This window comes from Tamandua tetradactyla, chromosome 10 (genome assembly GCF_023851605.1).
Source record: "Tamandua tetradactyla isolate mTamTet1 chromosome 10, mTamTet1.pri, whole genome shotgun sequence".
NCBI lineage: Eukaryota > Metazoa > Chordata > Mammalia > Pilosa > Myrmecophagidae > Tamandua > Tamandua tetradactyla.
The window spans coordinates 41,552,119-41,567,786 of record NC_135336.1 but is presented as its reverse complement, the minus strand read 5'-3'; the positions used below and the strand labels follow the sequence as shown (position 1 = coordinate 41,567,786).

General features: G+C 34.4%; 1 protein-coding gene across 6 annotated transcripts in view; it reads right to left on the bottom strand.

The window, feature by feature from the left end:
- The window catches only part of CBLB (Cbl proto-oncogene B), a 200,278-nt gene that overhangs the window by 91,619 nt on the left and 92,991 nt on the right, over positions 1 to 15,668 (bottom strand). For all 6 annotated transcript variants that reach the window (XM_077118496.1, XM_077118499.1, XM_077118501.1 and 3 more), the window contains one exon: positions 1,246 to 1,402. In XM_077118496.1, coding sequence (XP_076974611.1) covers positions 1,246 to 1,402 — 157 coding nt within the window. The remainder of the gene's footprint in view (positions 1 to 1,245; positions 1,403 to 15,668) is intronic.

Here is a 15,668-nt window from a genome sequence, read left to right as displayed (position 1 = left end):
CCAGAATAAATCTTACTTCAGACCAAAATAATAAAAAATCATGTGAGAATATAAGCCTGTTTTCTGATCACTTTACCTCACTGTGTAATTTAAATTATTACAATCATAAAAAGTATAAGTATACCACATGACTTTTGTGACTACTGTAACTGAATCCCATAGATTACATACAATTTAGTGACAGAGCCAAACTCAAATTGCAAATGTTCACGGGCTGCATGGGTAGTTCAGTGGCAGAATTCTCATCTGCCATGTGGGAGACCTAGGTTCGATTCCTGGCCCATGTACTTCCCAAAACAAACAAACAAACAAAAAAATTCAACAAATGGTGCTGCAATAACGGGATACTACATGGAAAAAGAATGAAATGTGACCCCTGTCATACAGCATACAAAAAAAACCCTGTTTTTTTTCAAGGTTCATGATCAGAGGAATTCCACTGGGACATGCAAAAAAAAAAAACCCAAATTAATAGCATACAGCTTTCATCATATACTTTTGAATAATTATGACAGGACAAGTATGGAGAACTGATTAAAAAAGCAAAATCAAAACAATAGACAGGGCAAGAATGTTTACCTCAAAGTTGTCTATATTAGGGAAAAAGCAAAAAAAGAAAAAGAAAAAGAAAAAATCTAAATTTCCTAAAAGTGGTTATTTGTTAAATTCACCAATATATAATTTTGATGAAATATTTTGTAGCAAATGAAAATTAAAAACCAGATTGATGAAGAATATTTATTGACATGGGAAAATGTTCATAACATGACTGAACGAGAAAAACAGCTTTCAAAAAAGCACACTTCAGTATAATCCTACAGTTTGCTAATTCCAAGTTTATTATTTTACTTCTCATCTAACAAATGTGAAAGGCAAAAAGAAGTTGGAAAACAAGTTTAGCAGTTGCATATCACCAATCCTTTAAATGTTGCATCCTATCCGTTACTGGGCTGAAAAGACCACCAAAGTAAGAAACTAATTAGGGAGTTTAAAATAAAGGTCCTTCGCATGAATCTTCTCAAAACTGGCAAGCAATCACTAAACTCACAGTGTCTAATACTTCATACTTAAACCAAATGACTCATTCTTAACTTACAGCAATGACCAAATTATCATCATTTGCTTTAAAATTATAGACTACCAAGAATGAGACTATTTTTCATGTGTGTATGAGGGATACAGAGAATAAGAGAGAGAGAGAGAGACTGAGTCTGGATGACTAGATGAAGCAATTATAAAGCTTACCTGAAATAGCCTGGTAAAAATATCAAATTCAAAAACTGAAATGTAATCATTGCAAGTTAAGTCAATAGTTGATTTTAGAGCCATTGCTTCCAAGCCAGAGCTAATCTGATGGACCTCATGAAGGCACTGTCTGAATACTTTCCATGGTACAATAGTTCTGTACAAAAAAAAAAAGAAAAGAGTAATTTAATCAAGTGTCATTCAAGACATACTTTCTATTGAACCAGAGCAATTAAAACATAAAACGTATAATATAATTACATTTGTACTAAGTAGCAAATAGTTGAGAATATTGTTCATAATTTAGAACATATGTAATGATCCTGCTGTTTTATTTTCCATTTACTAAGAATATGATAAAAATCTATATCAATTTTTCTCTCAAAACACTCCGTGACTCTCAAGATACCTCTAGAAATATATCTGAAAGAAGGTAGTGGGTCAAAGTCCTATGCGTCATGACCTCTTCATTTGTTTATGTAAGGTTAGTTAACTGAATCAAAGTTAAATTTTCCCCCTCCATTTCCTTTTTTGTTACAAAATGATGGATCCACATAATGCTAGGAGGTCTTTTTTCACTGCACAAGAGTACTGTGTAGCCACCATTTCAAGAAAGTTAAGGTGGAAAGTCATTAAGATATTTCTGCCAACATTCCAATGTTTTCTGCAGAGATTAAAGGCACATTATCTAACTTTTCCTTTTAATGCAACTATTAATGCAAAGGGGAATTCTATTTTTTAAGCCAATTACACTGGCTATGTTACGAATGTTTACGTATCCAACATGTCGTCCTTAAATACTAGAACAGCACAGAAGGGTATATACAAGGAAAAATCTCTCTCAGCCTACCTACCCTGACCAGTTTCCAGCACACACCTTCCTTCTTCCAGGAAAATAGGTAACATCCTTTACTCATTTTTTTTTTTTTGCTAACATTCCTCCTTTTGGAATGTAAACTGCCTACTCCTGAATAGGTGAAAGAATGAAATTTTTAATATAGCTTTCATAAAGGGAAAGGGCTAAAGACACCCTCTTTGGGGATGACAAAGATTTAAACCTCGGGTTTTCCTTTACGAGTGTTTCTTGACAGATCAAAAACCAGACACAATGGATTAAGTGGTTAAGGATTTCCTGCCTGGCCTCCTCTTATGCCAATGTTCACAGTGAAGCAACGTTATTAATGTACAATTTTCATAGTCACTCAATAATTATCTACTGCACTGTTGTCAAACTTTAGCATGTAACAGAATTACCTGGAGTGCTTGTTAATACAGAAAATGCTGAACCCCAACCCCAGCTATTCTGAATCAGTAGGAATGGGGGGAGACAAGTTCCCAGGTTACTGCTAGTCTGGGGGGCACACTTGATTCACACTGATCTATTGTATCTGTTAACTGCTAAGGCGGGGATATTGTGGGTTAATATAATTGTGGAAATATAAGATACCATCTCTGTTCTTGAAGAACACACTCTTTTGAAGGAGAAATAAGACTTGTAATGCTAAGTAATACAGGGGCGGGGAAAAATAAGGAAGTGCTACCTGATGGGATGCATAAGCAAGGACTGGAGGAATTGTAGGAAGGTCTGTAGGAAATGGAATAAATGAACGGTAAGACAGGCTTACAATGCTATATTCATAAGAGGTTTTAGTTTTGATGTACCATTAAAAGAAAAAAAAAATGAGACTTAATAACTCAAAGGCTTTCTTCTATTATGGAAAAAAAAAAAAAACAGGAAACCACACGGAACTGAAGAGAAACACCACATCAGATGCCATTTAGAAGAAACACACGTCAGACTGATCAAGTTTGACAAAATGCTGCTGGTAAAAAAAAAAAAAAAAAAATCACAAAGAAAAAATTTTAATGATATTAGAATGCTATTGATTTATGATGAAATATAAATATGCTATTATGCCCTGCTTCATTACAGTTACCACAGAATAAGTACGGTTAGAAAGGCATTTTTCTTTTTCCAAATTAAAGTTTTATATAATCAATACAGAAAAGGAACACAAAATGCATCATCATATTTAAAGTGAAGAAAAAAATTAATTGAAGATCTACTGATTTAAGAATAGTATATTTTAACTTTCGTATGGAAAAGTTAAGGGAAATTTGTTTTGTGTATAAAGTATATAAAGTAAATATTTCGAGGGATGGACAGTGTCTATTACCATAAAAAAGTTTTTCCTCGTCTAGTATTTACAGTGCCTGAAACCATAACTCCTTTGAATACCCAGTGTTTCCAGACAGATGTGTAGACTTCTAAAATTTAGTCTACCGTAGTACTCTAGAACAACCATCTACAAAGGGACAAGTGTTAATATAAATGAGTTCTGTCACAGCTCTCTTGTGATAAGACTAAGGTTCAAACAGGCATTCATTGAAATCATAATTAAAGGTAATAAGACGTATTAAGAAGAAAGGACAATATTTGGCTAACTTGCCAAATATACGATTTTGTGTAACAGATACCCTCATTTTGATCAGCTGAACAAAACACCACCATGAAGAGGGTGTGAGAGTGGGAGGGTGGTAGTCACGGTGGTTGATTTCATGAGTAAAACACAGCAATATGGTATCATGAGTTCTTAAAAACAAAACAAAACAATTGTTATAAAGCATTGCATTAAGGACATGAATTTTCCAAGGAGGATTGCAAGTTGCTATCACATTCTTTCCTGAGGTTCATAGGGGTGCAAAAGGGAATAGGAAAGTATGGATTTTCATGCTATGATTAAAACATAGCAACAAGATACAAGGGTGGTACCTACTAGTCTTTCTCCTAAGGAAAGAAAAGATGAGAGAAAACACTAATTTATAAATTGTTTTATAAATATATAGAAACTTCAGTGTACTGGCAGAGGCCTGGGAAAAGAAAAGAGCCAAAGGAAAAGAGAATTAAAGGAAAAGAAATAAAACATAAAAGGGTCAATTCAAAAAAAAGAAGGGGGGGGCAATTCAGCTTCAAATTCTTGCCAATCCAGAAATTTTTACTGTGATCTATTCGTCACTTCAATTATGAAGCCCTCTATTGTAAGTTGGATTAACTTTAAAACCCACTGGAATCACCAATAACTGTCAATCCACAAAAAATGGAATAAAAGACCAATGAGTGACAAGGCACCTGCAATAATATGATTTCAGGATCTTTAGATTTCCAATTAAGAATAAGAGATAACACTCATTGATAACTTGTAATCTGTTAATCACCAAGTTAAATACTTTATATATATTTCCTGAGTTTATCACAAGTAGCATCTTGTGGTGAAAATATATATATATATATCCTCATGATACAAATAAGGAAACTGATGCTTAGAGAGATTAAGTGACTTGACCAACAAGGACATTTCTACGTGCCACGTTTCACTGTGGTATTGTGTGAGACTTAGAAAGAAAAAGAAGACATCCCATCCCAGAGTCACCATCTACCAAGTGGAAAGACTTGTGAATAAATAATGCTGTGCAAATGCCCTATATCTATCGTTGACAAAAATACATGTGCTATGAGAACCCCATGGAATGGAGGCTCCTTGGGGACACAGACTGTATCTTCATCAAGATGAAGACAAATGAAGCATGCAAGTAAACTGTGCAATTGAATGAAGTTATGTCTGGGGAAGGCAAGAGTGTTCTGCAAAAAAGGTGTTCAGAGATTTGACTATGCTTCAACTAACCTACTACACAGAAATCCTTTGATGACTCTTAAAAAACATGAGAGTTCTGTTCATATAAATTCACAGGGGATAATAACTTAATAAATATGATGTTATATTTTAACTGCTATCAGATAATATAATTGGTCCAAGTCAGTCTATCTAGAAACGTGAGTAACTATCTTTTAAAGTCTTGAAAAGTGCCCTTTCAAGAAAAATAGAATCAATCTGATGTATAGAAACAACACTCAGAAGGCTGTCAACAGGTCAGGAACTGACAAATCATTCAATATTCTAGGCTTGTTTCCTCCTCTATAAAAGTGAAGGAGCGTACTAGATTTTCAAATTTTATACCTTTAAGACAAAAGTAAAAGGAATGGAAGACAGAAAAATATCAGGAGATTGATTAAAAAAAAAAAAGTAAAACATTTTCATGACACCACCAGTTCATATAAGGTTATGGGTTTTATTTTCAACTGATATGAAAAAACAAAAACATTCCATATAACAAAGGTGTTGTATAGACAAAGGCTAGGGTGTTTGCAAATAGGAGCATTCATATACTTCTGGCGTGAATGAGAATTCATACAGCATTTCCAAAAACTAATTTGGCAGCAAGTTTCAAAAGCCCACATATTTTGACCCAAGAACAATTACTTCTAGGCATTCCTCCTAAGAAAAACATGTCAAGAAATTAATTATACAAAAGTGCAAAAACTCAACCATGAGTCTCTTAACTGTAGCACTGTTTATAATGCTACAGTACATTAAAATAAATTTAAAAATTACAAAAATTAAATATATGTCCAATAGTATGAGATGGACAATATATAGCATATATACAGATTGGAATATCTACAGCAATTAGAAATCACGGAGGAAAATATTTATTGTTATGGAAAAGTGCCCACAATATATTTCAAAATGGGGATAAAATTTTTTAAAGTTTAGGTCATTAATGACCAATGCTAAAAACTGTAAACTGTCTGGAAATTTTTAATTGATAATTGGGTTGTTCTATGATCTTATTTTATAAATATAAATTATTTTTATTTTACATTCTGGGTTTATCTGTGGTTTTAATCTCTTTCTAATTTCTAATATGTTCTAATGGATTAAAGGAATAAAAGACATACTGAAAACTTTTAAAATACAGTGTTCAATCATAGAAGGAATCAATTAAAAACATAAATTAGAATAGTGTTTGCATATGATATATTGTATATGTAGGAAATAGAAAAGAATTTACAGATTAAACTCTGAGAAATATTAAGAAAATTCAAAAGGGTTTTTGGATATAAGGTCGAAATGCAAACATTAGCTGATTTCTGTATACCAGCAATAGACAACTGGAAAATAAAATTTAAAAAATATTGACCTTTGCAACAGCACCTGAAAATATCATTTGGTTAGGAATAAAGGCCAGAACAAAAACACAAACACATACATACACATAATCAGATATATAAAGATATAAATAAAGGGATATACCATATTAATGCATTAGCAAACTCAATATTATAAAGATATCAATTCTCAAATTTATTTACAGATTAAATTCAACCCCAACTAAAAATTACAGCAGACATTTTTGTAGTATGAGTGACTTTAAACTTTATAGGGAAATGCAAAGATCCAAGAATAACCCAGACAATCTTGAGTAAGAACAACGTTCAAAAGCTTATGCTTTAATTTCAACCTCTGTGCGAGATCGAAGGGAGAGATGTTCATTTGGTGTAAATTTTGTATTTTGGGTAGCGCATTATCTAATTTAACTTGTATAGTCAGTTTACTTGAACACCATATGTACATGAAATCTTGAACAGGGCAAGAGATCTTGTTGATTTGTACAGGTTAGCATGATGCCCTGATATACCCCAGAGTGATTTGGGCAGTGATTTAAAAAAACATATTTGCAAAGTCCCCTTGGAGGACTGGGGAGCAAAGAGGAAACATTAAACTTCCCCATATGAGGAATTTCTGATATTGTCCCCAGCAGTGGAAACAATCAATTCAATACGCTGAGCCCTCAATCTTGAGGCTCGCCCCAGTGAAACGTATTCCTGCAAAGGAGATGCTCAGCTTACTGATAATCATGTCTCAAAAAACCCCAGAGAACCTCTTTTGTTGCTCAAATGCTGCCTCACTCTCTCTCTAAGCCAACTTGGCAGGTGAATGCACTGCTCTCACCCCTATATGGGACAAGACTCCCAGGGGTGTAAACTTCCTTGGCAACATGGGGCCTGACTTCCAAAGATGAGCTGGGATGCAGCATCATGGGATTGAGATAGCCTTCTTGACCAAAAGAGGGAAGAGAGAAATGAGACAAATAAAGTCTCAGTCGCTGAGAGATTTCAGAGTGGAGAGGCTCTCCTGGACATTTTCCTTATGCATTATATATGTCATGGTATACTAGAGTGGCTAGAGGGAAGTACCTGTTGAACTGTGTTCCAGAAGCCCTCATTCTTGAAGAAGTCTGTATAAGTAACAGCTTTTAAGTGTAACTGTGTGTTTGTGAAAACCTTGTGTTTGATGCTCCGATTCTCCAGGGTATGGAGAGATGAGTAAAAAAAAAGGAGATAAAAAATAAATAAGAGACAAAGGGTTAAATTTGGGAGAGACAAAGGGTTAAATTGAGGAAATTGAAAAACTGTGGGTCAACAAGAGGGAAAGGCAAGGGGTATGGGATGTATGAGTTCTTTCATTTATTTATTTATTTTTCTGGAGTGATACAAATGCTCTAAAAATGATCATGGTGAAGAATACACAACTATGTGATGATATTGTGAGTCACTGATTACATAATATGGTTGTACTGTATGTGTGGCTATTTCTCAATAAACACATATTTTTTTAAAAGCTTATGCTTTTTACATTAAGATATTATGATACTGGCACAAGGATAGAGGGAAAAAATCAAATTTTAGAAGCAAAGGCATATATATATATATATATATATATATATACATATTTATATATGTACTTAATATATAAAAATACTTTTTTGTGAACATCAGTGAGGAATGGATATTGTTTTTTTTTGTTTGTTTGTTGTTTGTTTTGTTTGTTTGTTGTTTGTTTTACATGGGCATGCATTGGGAATTGAACCCAGGCCTCTGGCATGGTAGGCAAGAACTCTGCCTGCTGTACCACCTTGGCCTGCCCTGGATACTGTTTTTTTTGGGGAGGGGGGGTGCATGGTCTTGGAATTGAACCTGGGTCTCCCACATGGAGGGTGGGCATTCTAACCACTGAACTACCAATGCACCCAGGCTACTGTTTTTGATAATTGGTGCTAGGTCAATTGGTTATCCATACGGAGGAGATTGCATTTTGACCTTAACCTCATACTACCCATAAATTAATTTTAAATAGATCTTATATCTAAATATGAAAGGTAAAACAATACAGGTTTTTAGAATAAACATGAGAATGACTTCATAAATTTGGAGCACACAACAAAGCTTAAACAGGATCTGAAATTCTTAAGACACAAAGGAAAACACAAGTTAAAAACTTGTGTTCATGAGAGACCCTTCCTATATGAAAAATTTAGAATTGCCATAGCCCAGACACCCCTAAAGAGAGGGATGGAAAAATCAAAGGTGATGGTGGAATTATACAGAGAAGATAGGATTTAACAAATGAATATGAATGCTGAATCATTAAATTGATATCTCTTTTAGTCTTCAGTATTTTAGAGCAGCTAGAAGTAAAAACCTAAAACTGAAATTGTAACCCATGTCAAACTCTGAAATATGTTCTACAACTAATCGTGGTGCTGTGCTTTGAAATTTATTGCTTTTTTGTATATGTTATTTTTCACAAAAAAAAAAGAAGGAAAAAAGTCGATTGTGATGACAAAAAAATATCTAAATCCTCTAGCGTCCTATATTCTAGAAGGAAAAATCATATGGTAGCCCATGACAAACTCTGGGCTTCAACAAGTAACTACTTGTTGAAGAGGGCTTTGAAAACTATTGCTTTTTTATTTCTTTCCTTTGTATATATGTTATATTATACAATAAAAAAAGTTAAAAAATCACACCAAAAAAACTTGTGTTATGAGAGAGATCAAAAGTGAAAAGCCACATATTCTGAGAAATTACCTGCAATGCATATGTCCATAAAAGGAATCATATTCAGAACACATAAAACTTCTAAAAATCAATAAGGACAAATAACCCAATAAAAGTTGGGGAAACAATTTTCACAAAAAAAAGAGGAAATAAAAAAAATTCAATAAACATACAAAAATGTAATCAACTTAATTAGTCACCAGGGAAATGTAAATTGAAAACACAATAAGTTTCCACTCTATCCTACCAGAATGGGGTGGGGACCAGAGGGAGCCAAGGGAAACATTTCGGCACTGTTTGTAGGTTAGCAGATTGGTGTAGTCACCTTGGAAAACTGACAGTCTACTAAACCTAAAGGCTTCCTAAGCGTCAGCAATTTCACCCCAGACATACATCCAACAGAAACACATATTTATCTATCTATCAGTACAAAGTTTATAGCAGCACTATTGATAATCTAAAAGAGAAAAGAATCTAAGTGTTTCTCAACAACAGAATGAATAGATAACTTGTGGCAGAGTCACAGGAGCAAGCAGAATGAACAAAATATAGCTCCATGCAACAACACAGCTGAATTTTATAAATGTAATGAAGAGTGAAGTCAGATGTAAATTTCAAAAAAAAAAAAAAGAGAAAGAAAACGACAATAAAATTTGTATGATTTCAACTATGTATAACTCCAGTGATGCTAGAGGTCAAGATATTGTGGGCAAGCAATAACTGCAAGGAAACCTGACCTGAGAAGGGGGGAACATCTGAGGTGAAGCTGATATGTTATTACTTTATTTGAGTGGTATTTACATTGGTATGTTCATTTTCTGAAAATTTCTCACTGTACATTTATGATTTGTGTATCTTCCTGTATGTATATTAAACTTCAATTATATATTGAACTTTTTAAATTTTAAATAAAAAATACAAGTTAAAAAGAGAAAAAGAAACGTGGGAATGCAAAGAGGAAAAATAATACATCTGTTGGTTTTGCTGCTTTAGCGGTTGTTTGAAATCTATTCTAGCTCAGAGATATAAAATGTCATGTTAACTTTAAACACAAAGAAACTCTGTTTGATCTATATTTACCCATCTTAATTTTAATTTTATCTGAATTTTAGCAGAAAATTCACCTTGATCAATAAAGATATGCTCAGTGATACTACCTTTAAATTGAGAGCTAGCTTTGTTTAAAAGATAATAGCATATTCATAAGATATTTGGTGTGTTTTGAGTTTTTTATCAATACTAAATATAAGTACTACAATTTTTATGTTCTTTTGATATTTTGTTTATAGTTATTCTTTACACCCAATCTTTTGTTTGTAATGATTCTATTTCTTAAAGGATATGATAACAGAGGAGATTCTCATCCGACTACTACTGCTCTTCCATTAATAAGGGAGAAATACTTGTTTTTCAACAACCCAGAGAAAACACATAAACACTCCAGTCAAATAAACTGTTCCATCTTTAATAGGATGGAACCATGGTTACCAAAGTATTCATAATAAAATCAAACCATTTCCCTCATAAATGAAAATTCCTGACCCTCATAGAGAAAGACACAAATGTGGGTATTTGTGAGAGGTTTTTTCCCTTTGTCAAAAAGCTCGTAACATTTTCTGTATAGTGTAGACAAGCCTTATTTCTCAGTTTAGGGGACAAGTATCATTCTTGTTTTCACACTCTGAAAATTAAATCTAGAATCAAAACGTTTTGTGTAAGATTCCAGGGATAAAGAATATAGCTTCTTTTAGCATTACCCTGATAACCTCAATGAACTCATTTATGTGATAGATTTCATGCTTTCTAACTACTTACCTCATGTCCTAAATTTTGAAAGTAATAAAAAACAATAAATTTATTGTAACCATGAAATTACTTTATACATAATTCTATTTATTTATTTTCTGGCTTTGGAAATAAAGTCTCTTGGTAAGAAGGGAAGAGAGAGGAACTGTGAGTACCATTAAATGTGTAAAAATTTCATTTTTATTTTGCTTAGTAGCCACTGATCATAGAGCAACAGAAAAATACTGCTTTTAAAACAATGCTTACTTGCTTTTTTTTTTCTTAAAGCACCACTCTTCTTCATTGTATTTTCTCTGAAAGTTAAATAAAACTTGGTAAATTCATAAGATACATGAGCTACAACAGCTCATGGATCATAGCAAGATGGCTTTGATCTGCTGAGGTAAGATTAAATTATATTAAGAGATTATAAATCCCCAAATTAGAAAGTACTGCCATAGAAGAGCTTAAATAAGGCTTCAAATGATCTTCCCTTTAGCATAAGAGTACAGCCTCTCTTAACAAACAGTAAATTAACAAATCAGTAACAAAACAAAAATCCTTATAAACCTTTCTACTTAGGCCAATTAAGTTAACAGGAATGAGTAAAGCCTCCTAGATGGAGAAGACGAAAGAAATATGTAACTTCCAACAACACCTTTAAGGTATTGTTCACCTGGCAAGAGAAGTAGTATAAAAACAACCGTACATAATAAGATCGTTCCCAAAAAAAGTCATTTTAATAATAGAAGCTACAGATATCTGCAGAATAACAGAGCAAAAACAAAGCTTTTGAGGGAAAGCAATTATCATTCTTTTTTTTCCTGTTGGCGTAAAAAAAAATCAATACTCAAAATAAAGAACAAAAATGAATCGTGAGCAGTATATTAACAAAAAATAGTTCTCAACATAGTCATTTTAAAAAGCTTGAATTACTTTGCTATTAAGTTATAAACAATTTCTCCACCAATACAACATGATTGTATAGAGAACTGGAGAGGGTCTGAGATTCTACCCAACTTTCAAGCTAACAATTAAGCTAAAATTATCATAGTTTCACGGATGCTAGCAGAAAACACGAGGTTTCTGGGTCAGAAGTAAAAAGGACTTTATTACTCACAGCAAGAGCAGTTAGTCAAAGCAGCAGCATTTCCCTGCATAGTTTTCCTGAGTCCTGGGGGACACAGGAAGAAAGCAGGTGGCGTCTGCACACACCATGCATTTTGTTTCAGGAGAGGATCCCTGAGCTTAGGGAGCCTGCATCTCTTATAAAGAGCAATAAGCACAGCTGCCCTTTGATCTGTAGAGAGACACTGTCTCTGTCTTCCAAGTCTGTAAGCAAACATGCTCTTTGCTCCAGAGGGAGAAACTCTCTCTCTCTACTGTTCAAGGTAAAAACATCTTGCAGAAAAGGGTACAAACATTCAGAGGATTAAGCAAACGTTCAGAGGATTAAGAGCTAGGGCCTCTTTGAATCCAGACTTATGTTACTAAATACTTTGTAAGGCATTAATAATTCTTCTGGATATTTTTCATATAAGACATCATTTTAAGCAAAATACAATTTCATTTTAAACTAGTTTGAAATATACTTAACACTACAATCAAGCTAAGGATCAATATACTGAAACCATTTCCTAAGTGTCCTGCCTCATGTTTCAATAAGATTAGCTGTTTAGGGACTAAAAAAGAAAGACATTATAAGAATTGCTTATGTTTTTTAATAACTTTTTTAACTTTAATAACTTTTTTATTGTATAATATAATATATAGACAAAGCAAAGAAATAAAAAAGCAACAGTTCTCAAAGCACTCTTCAAAATGGAGTTTCAGGAGAGATCCCAGAGTTTGTCATGGGCCACCACACAATCCTCTCAGACTTTTCCTTCTAGCTGCTCTAGAATATATGAGGCTAGAAAATGTGCTGATGTGAAAGCATGTATGTATCCTAGAAAAGCCATGTTTTAATCCTAATTCCATTTTGTAAAGGCAGCATATTCAGCATTGCATGTTTGAAACTGTAATCAGATCATCTCCCTGGAAATGTGATTTAATCAAGAGTGGCTGTTAAATTGGAGGCATGTCTCTACCTATTTGGGTGGGTCTTGATTAGTTTCTGGAATTCTATAAAAGAAGATAAATTTTGGAGAAAGCTGGAGATTCAGAGAGAGCAGAGCAGAATGACAGCATGAGAAGCAGAGTCTGCCAGCCAGTGACCTTTGGAGATGAAGAAGGAAAATGCCTCCCAGGGAACTTCATGAAACAGGAAGCCAGGAGAGGAAGCTAGCTGATGATGTCATGTTCCCCAACTGCCTTTCCAGATGAGAGAGAAACCCTGAACTACATTGGCCTTCCTGAACCAAGGTATCTTTCCCTGGATGCCTTTGATTGGACATTTCTATAGACTTGTTTTAACTGGGACATTTTCTCGGCCTTAGAACTATAAACTAGCAGCTTATTAAATTTCCCTTTTAAAAAGCCATTCCATTTCTGGTATATTGCATTTTGGCAGCTAGTAAACTAGAATAGAAGGCATCAAATTTTTTCCCATTAAAATCAACTTTTTTTTCTTGTTTTGTGAAAAACAACATATATACAAAAAATCAATAAATTTCGAAGCACAGCACCACAATTAGTTGTAGAACATATTCCAGAGTTTGACATGGGTTACAATTCCACAATTTTAGGTTTTTACCTTTGGCTGCTCTAAGACACTGGAGACCAAAAGAGATACCAATTTAATGATTCTGCAATCATATTCATTTGCTGAATCCTATCTTCTCTATATAACTCCACCATCACCTTTGGTCTTTCTATCCCTCTCTTAAGGGCTGTTTGGGCCATGGTCATTCTACCCTTTTTCATATTAGAAGGGTCTGTCAACAATATGGAGTAGGGAGAAGAACTATCTGATGTTCCACAGAGGCTGGGCCCTCTAGGTCTCAGGACTCATCTGATCCAGGGACCCATTTGGAGGTTGTAGGCCACTGGAAAGTTACCCTAGTGCATGGAACCCTTGTGTTCTTATATATTGCCCTAGGTGTTCTTTAGGATTGGCTAGAATGGTCCTGGTTGGGTTTGGCAGGTTGTGATAGGTAGCAAGGTCTAACTGAAGCTTGCACAAGAGCAACCGCCAGAGTAGCCTCTCTGTTATATTTGAACCCTCTCTGCCACTGATACTCTACTTATACTTCTTTTTCCCCTTTTTGTCAGGATGGAACCATTGATCCCCTGATGCCAGGGCCAAATTCATCCCTGGGAGTTATCTCCCATGCCAACAGGGAGACTTTCACCTCTGGATGTCATGTCCCATGTAGGGGGGAGGGCAATGACTTTGCTTGCAGTGTTGGGCCCAGAGAGAGTAAGGCCACATCTGAGCAACAAAAGTGGTTCCCCAGAACTAACCCCCAGGAATACCCATAGGTAGGCCAAGCTTCTTTGCTACCTACATAAGCTTCACAAGAGTAAGCCTCAAGATCAAGGGCATGGTCCATTGATTTGGGTTTCCTCAAAGTCTGAACCAGTATCAGGGGATTCCTGATGGTAAAGTTTAGTAGTTTCATATTTTTTCTCCCATCTCTCAAGGGATTTTGCCAATACTTTTTGATTATCTGCTTAATATATGCTAGCATGTATCCAGGCATTACATTAAGTTATACCAGATTAAAGGACCTCTTTCTCATTCTGGGCTCGCTGTGTTTCAGTTGTTCAACGAGCTATACAGATTGGTTGTGTCAGATCATGTGCTGCAGAAAATTTCAGTTCCAGATCAAATAAATCTTTCTGCCTTTGGTTTCAAAGAGTATGTGTGACTCTAAAATATAGACAATGTCTCCCTTACCCCTGTGTTCTGAATTACTGCTTTAACCCAAACCTAATGGCTTTGTTCTTATTTCTGAATACCAGGTTTTTTATATACATATAAAATAACCTCCGAAATCTGGAAATGATAATTACCACTCCAGACAAATGTGTCTAAAAGCTATAAAAGCTTACAATCTAGGCCCCTTTTCCTTGTAAGCATTTTCTAAAGGAGATCATACCATTGTTTTTCTTTTGTTTCTGGCTTATTTTGCCTCACCAAACGTCCTACATGTTCATTCACATCATTGCATGCCTCATGACTTTGTCCCTTTTTAAAGTAGTACAACATTTGTTCATAAGTATATACCATCGTTCGCCAATCTACTTCTCAGTCAGCACATCCTCAGCTACCTGCATTCAGGAGACATCATGTATAGTGCCCGAAGTCCACAGTTCATCAATACTCTCAACTTGAGATAATTTCATTGTTTCCAAGAGAAAGAAAACCAGTAAACACAGCCTTGTCAAATAGGAAATCAAAACCTCCACTTAACTCTTATCCCTCCCTCCATTTTTTACCTCTGCTAGTGCTGTGGTAGTGCTGATGTTGTCATTTTAAACATAGCGCATAACATGCAATAGCAGTTTCCCCCTGTACCCTGGACTTAAACACTCTGTATACAAATCATACCTTTGAAGTAGTTCTTGTATGAACTAATTTATATTTCTAAAAATATAAGAATTTCTGAGAATGAGAATATATGTAGTTAAAAAAAATTCTATTTTAGAAACACAATTTCTGGAAGTTTTAGTGTCATGCTTAATATTCAAGGTTATTCAGGAAACATTAATGGCCCCAGCAAATGGCATTAATGCATTTCTTCATTTAGCAGAGCAGAAAAAAAAATGTTAATTACATCCCAAGATGGGAAGGTAAAATAAGTAGCCAAAATTTGTATACAAATGGGTTAGACTTTAGAGGATAAGTTCACAATTTTATCATCACAGATTTTCACAATAAGAAAATAAATTCTCAGACTCTACCTCTCAGCATGGCTAGCTGTAATTGACAACAATATTGGTAAGGGACCAG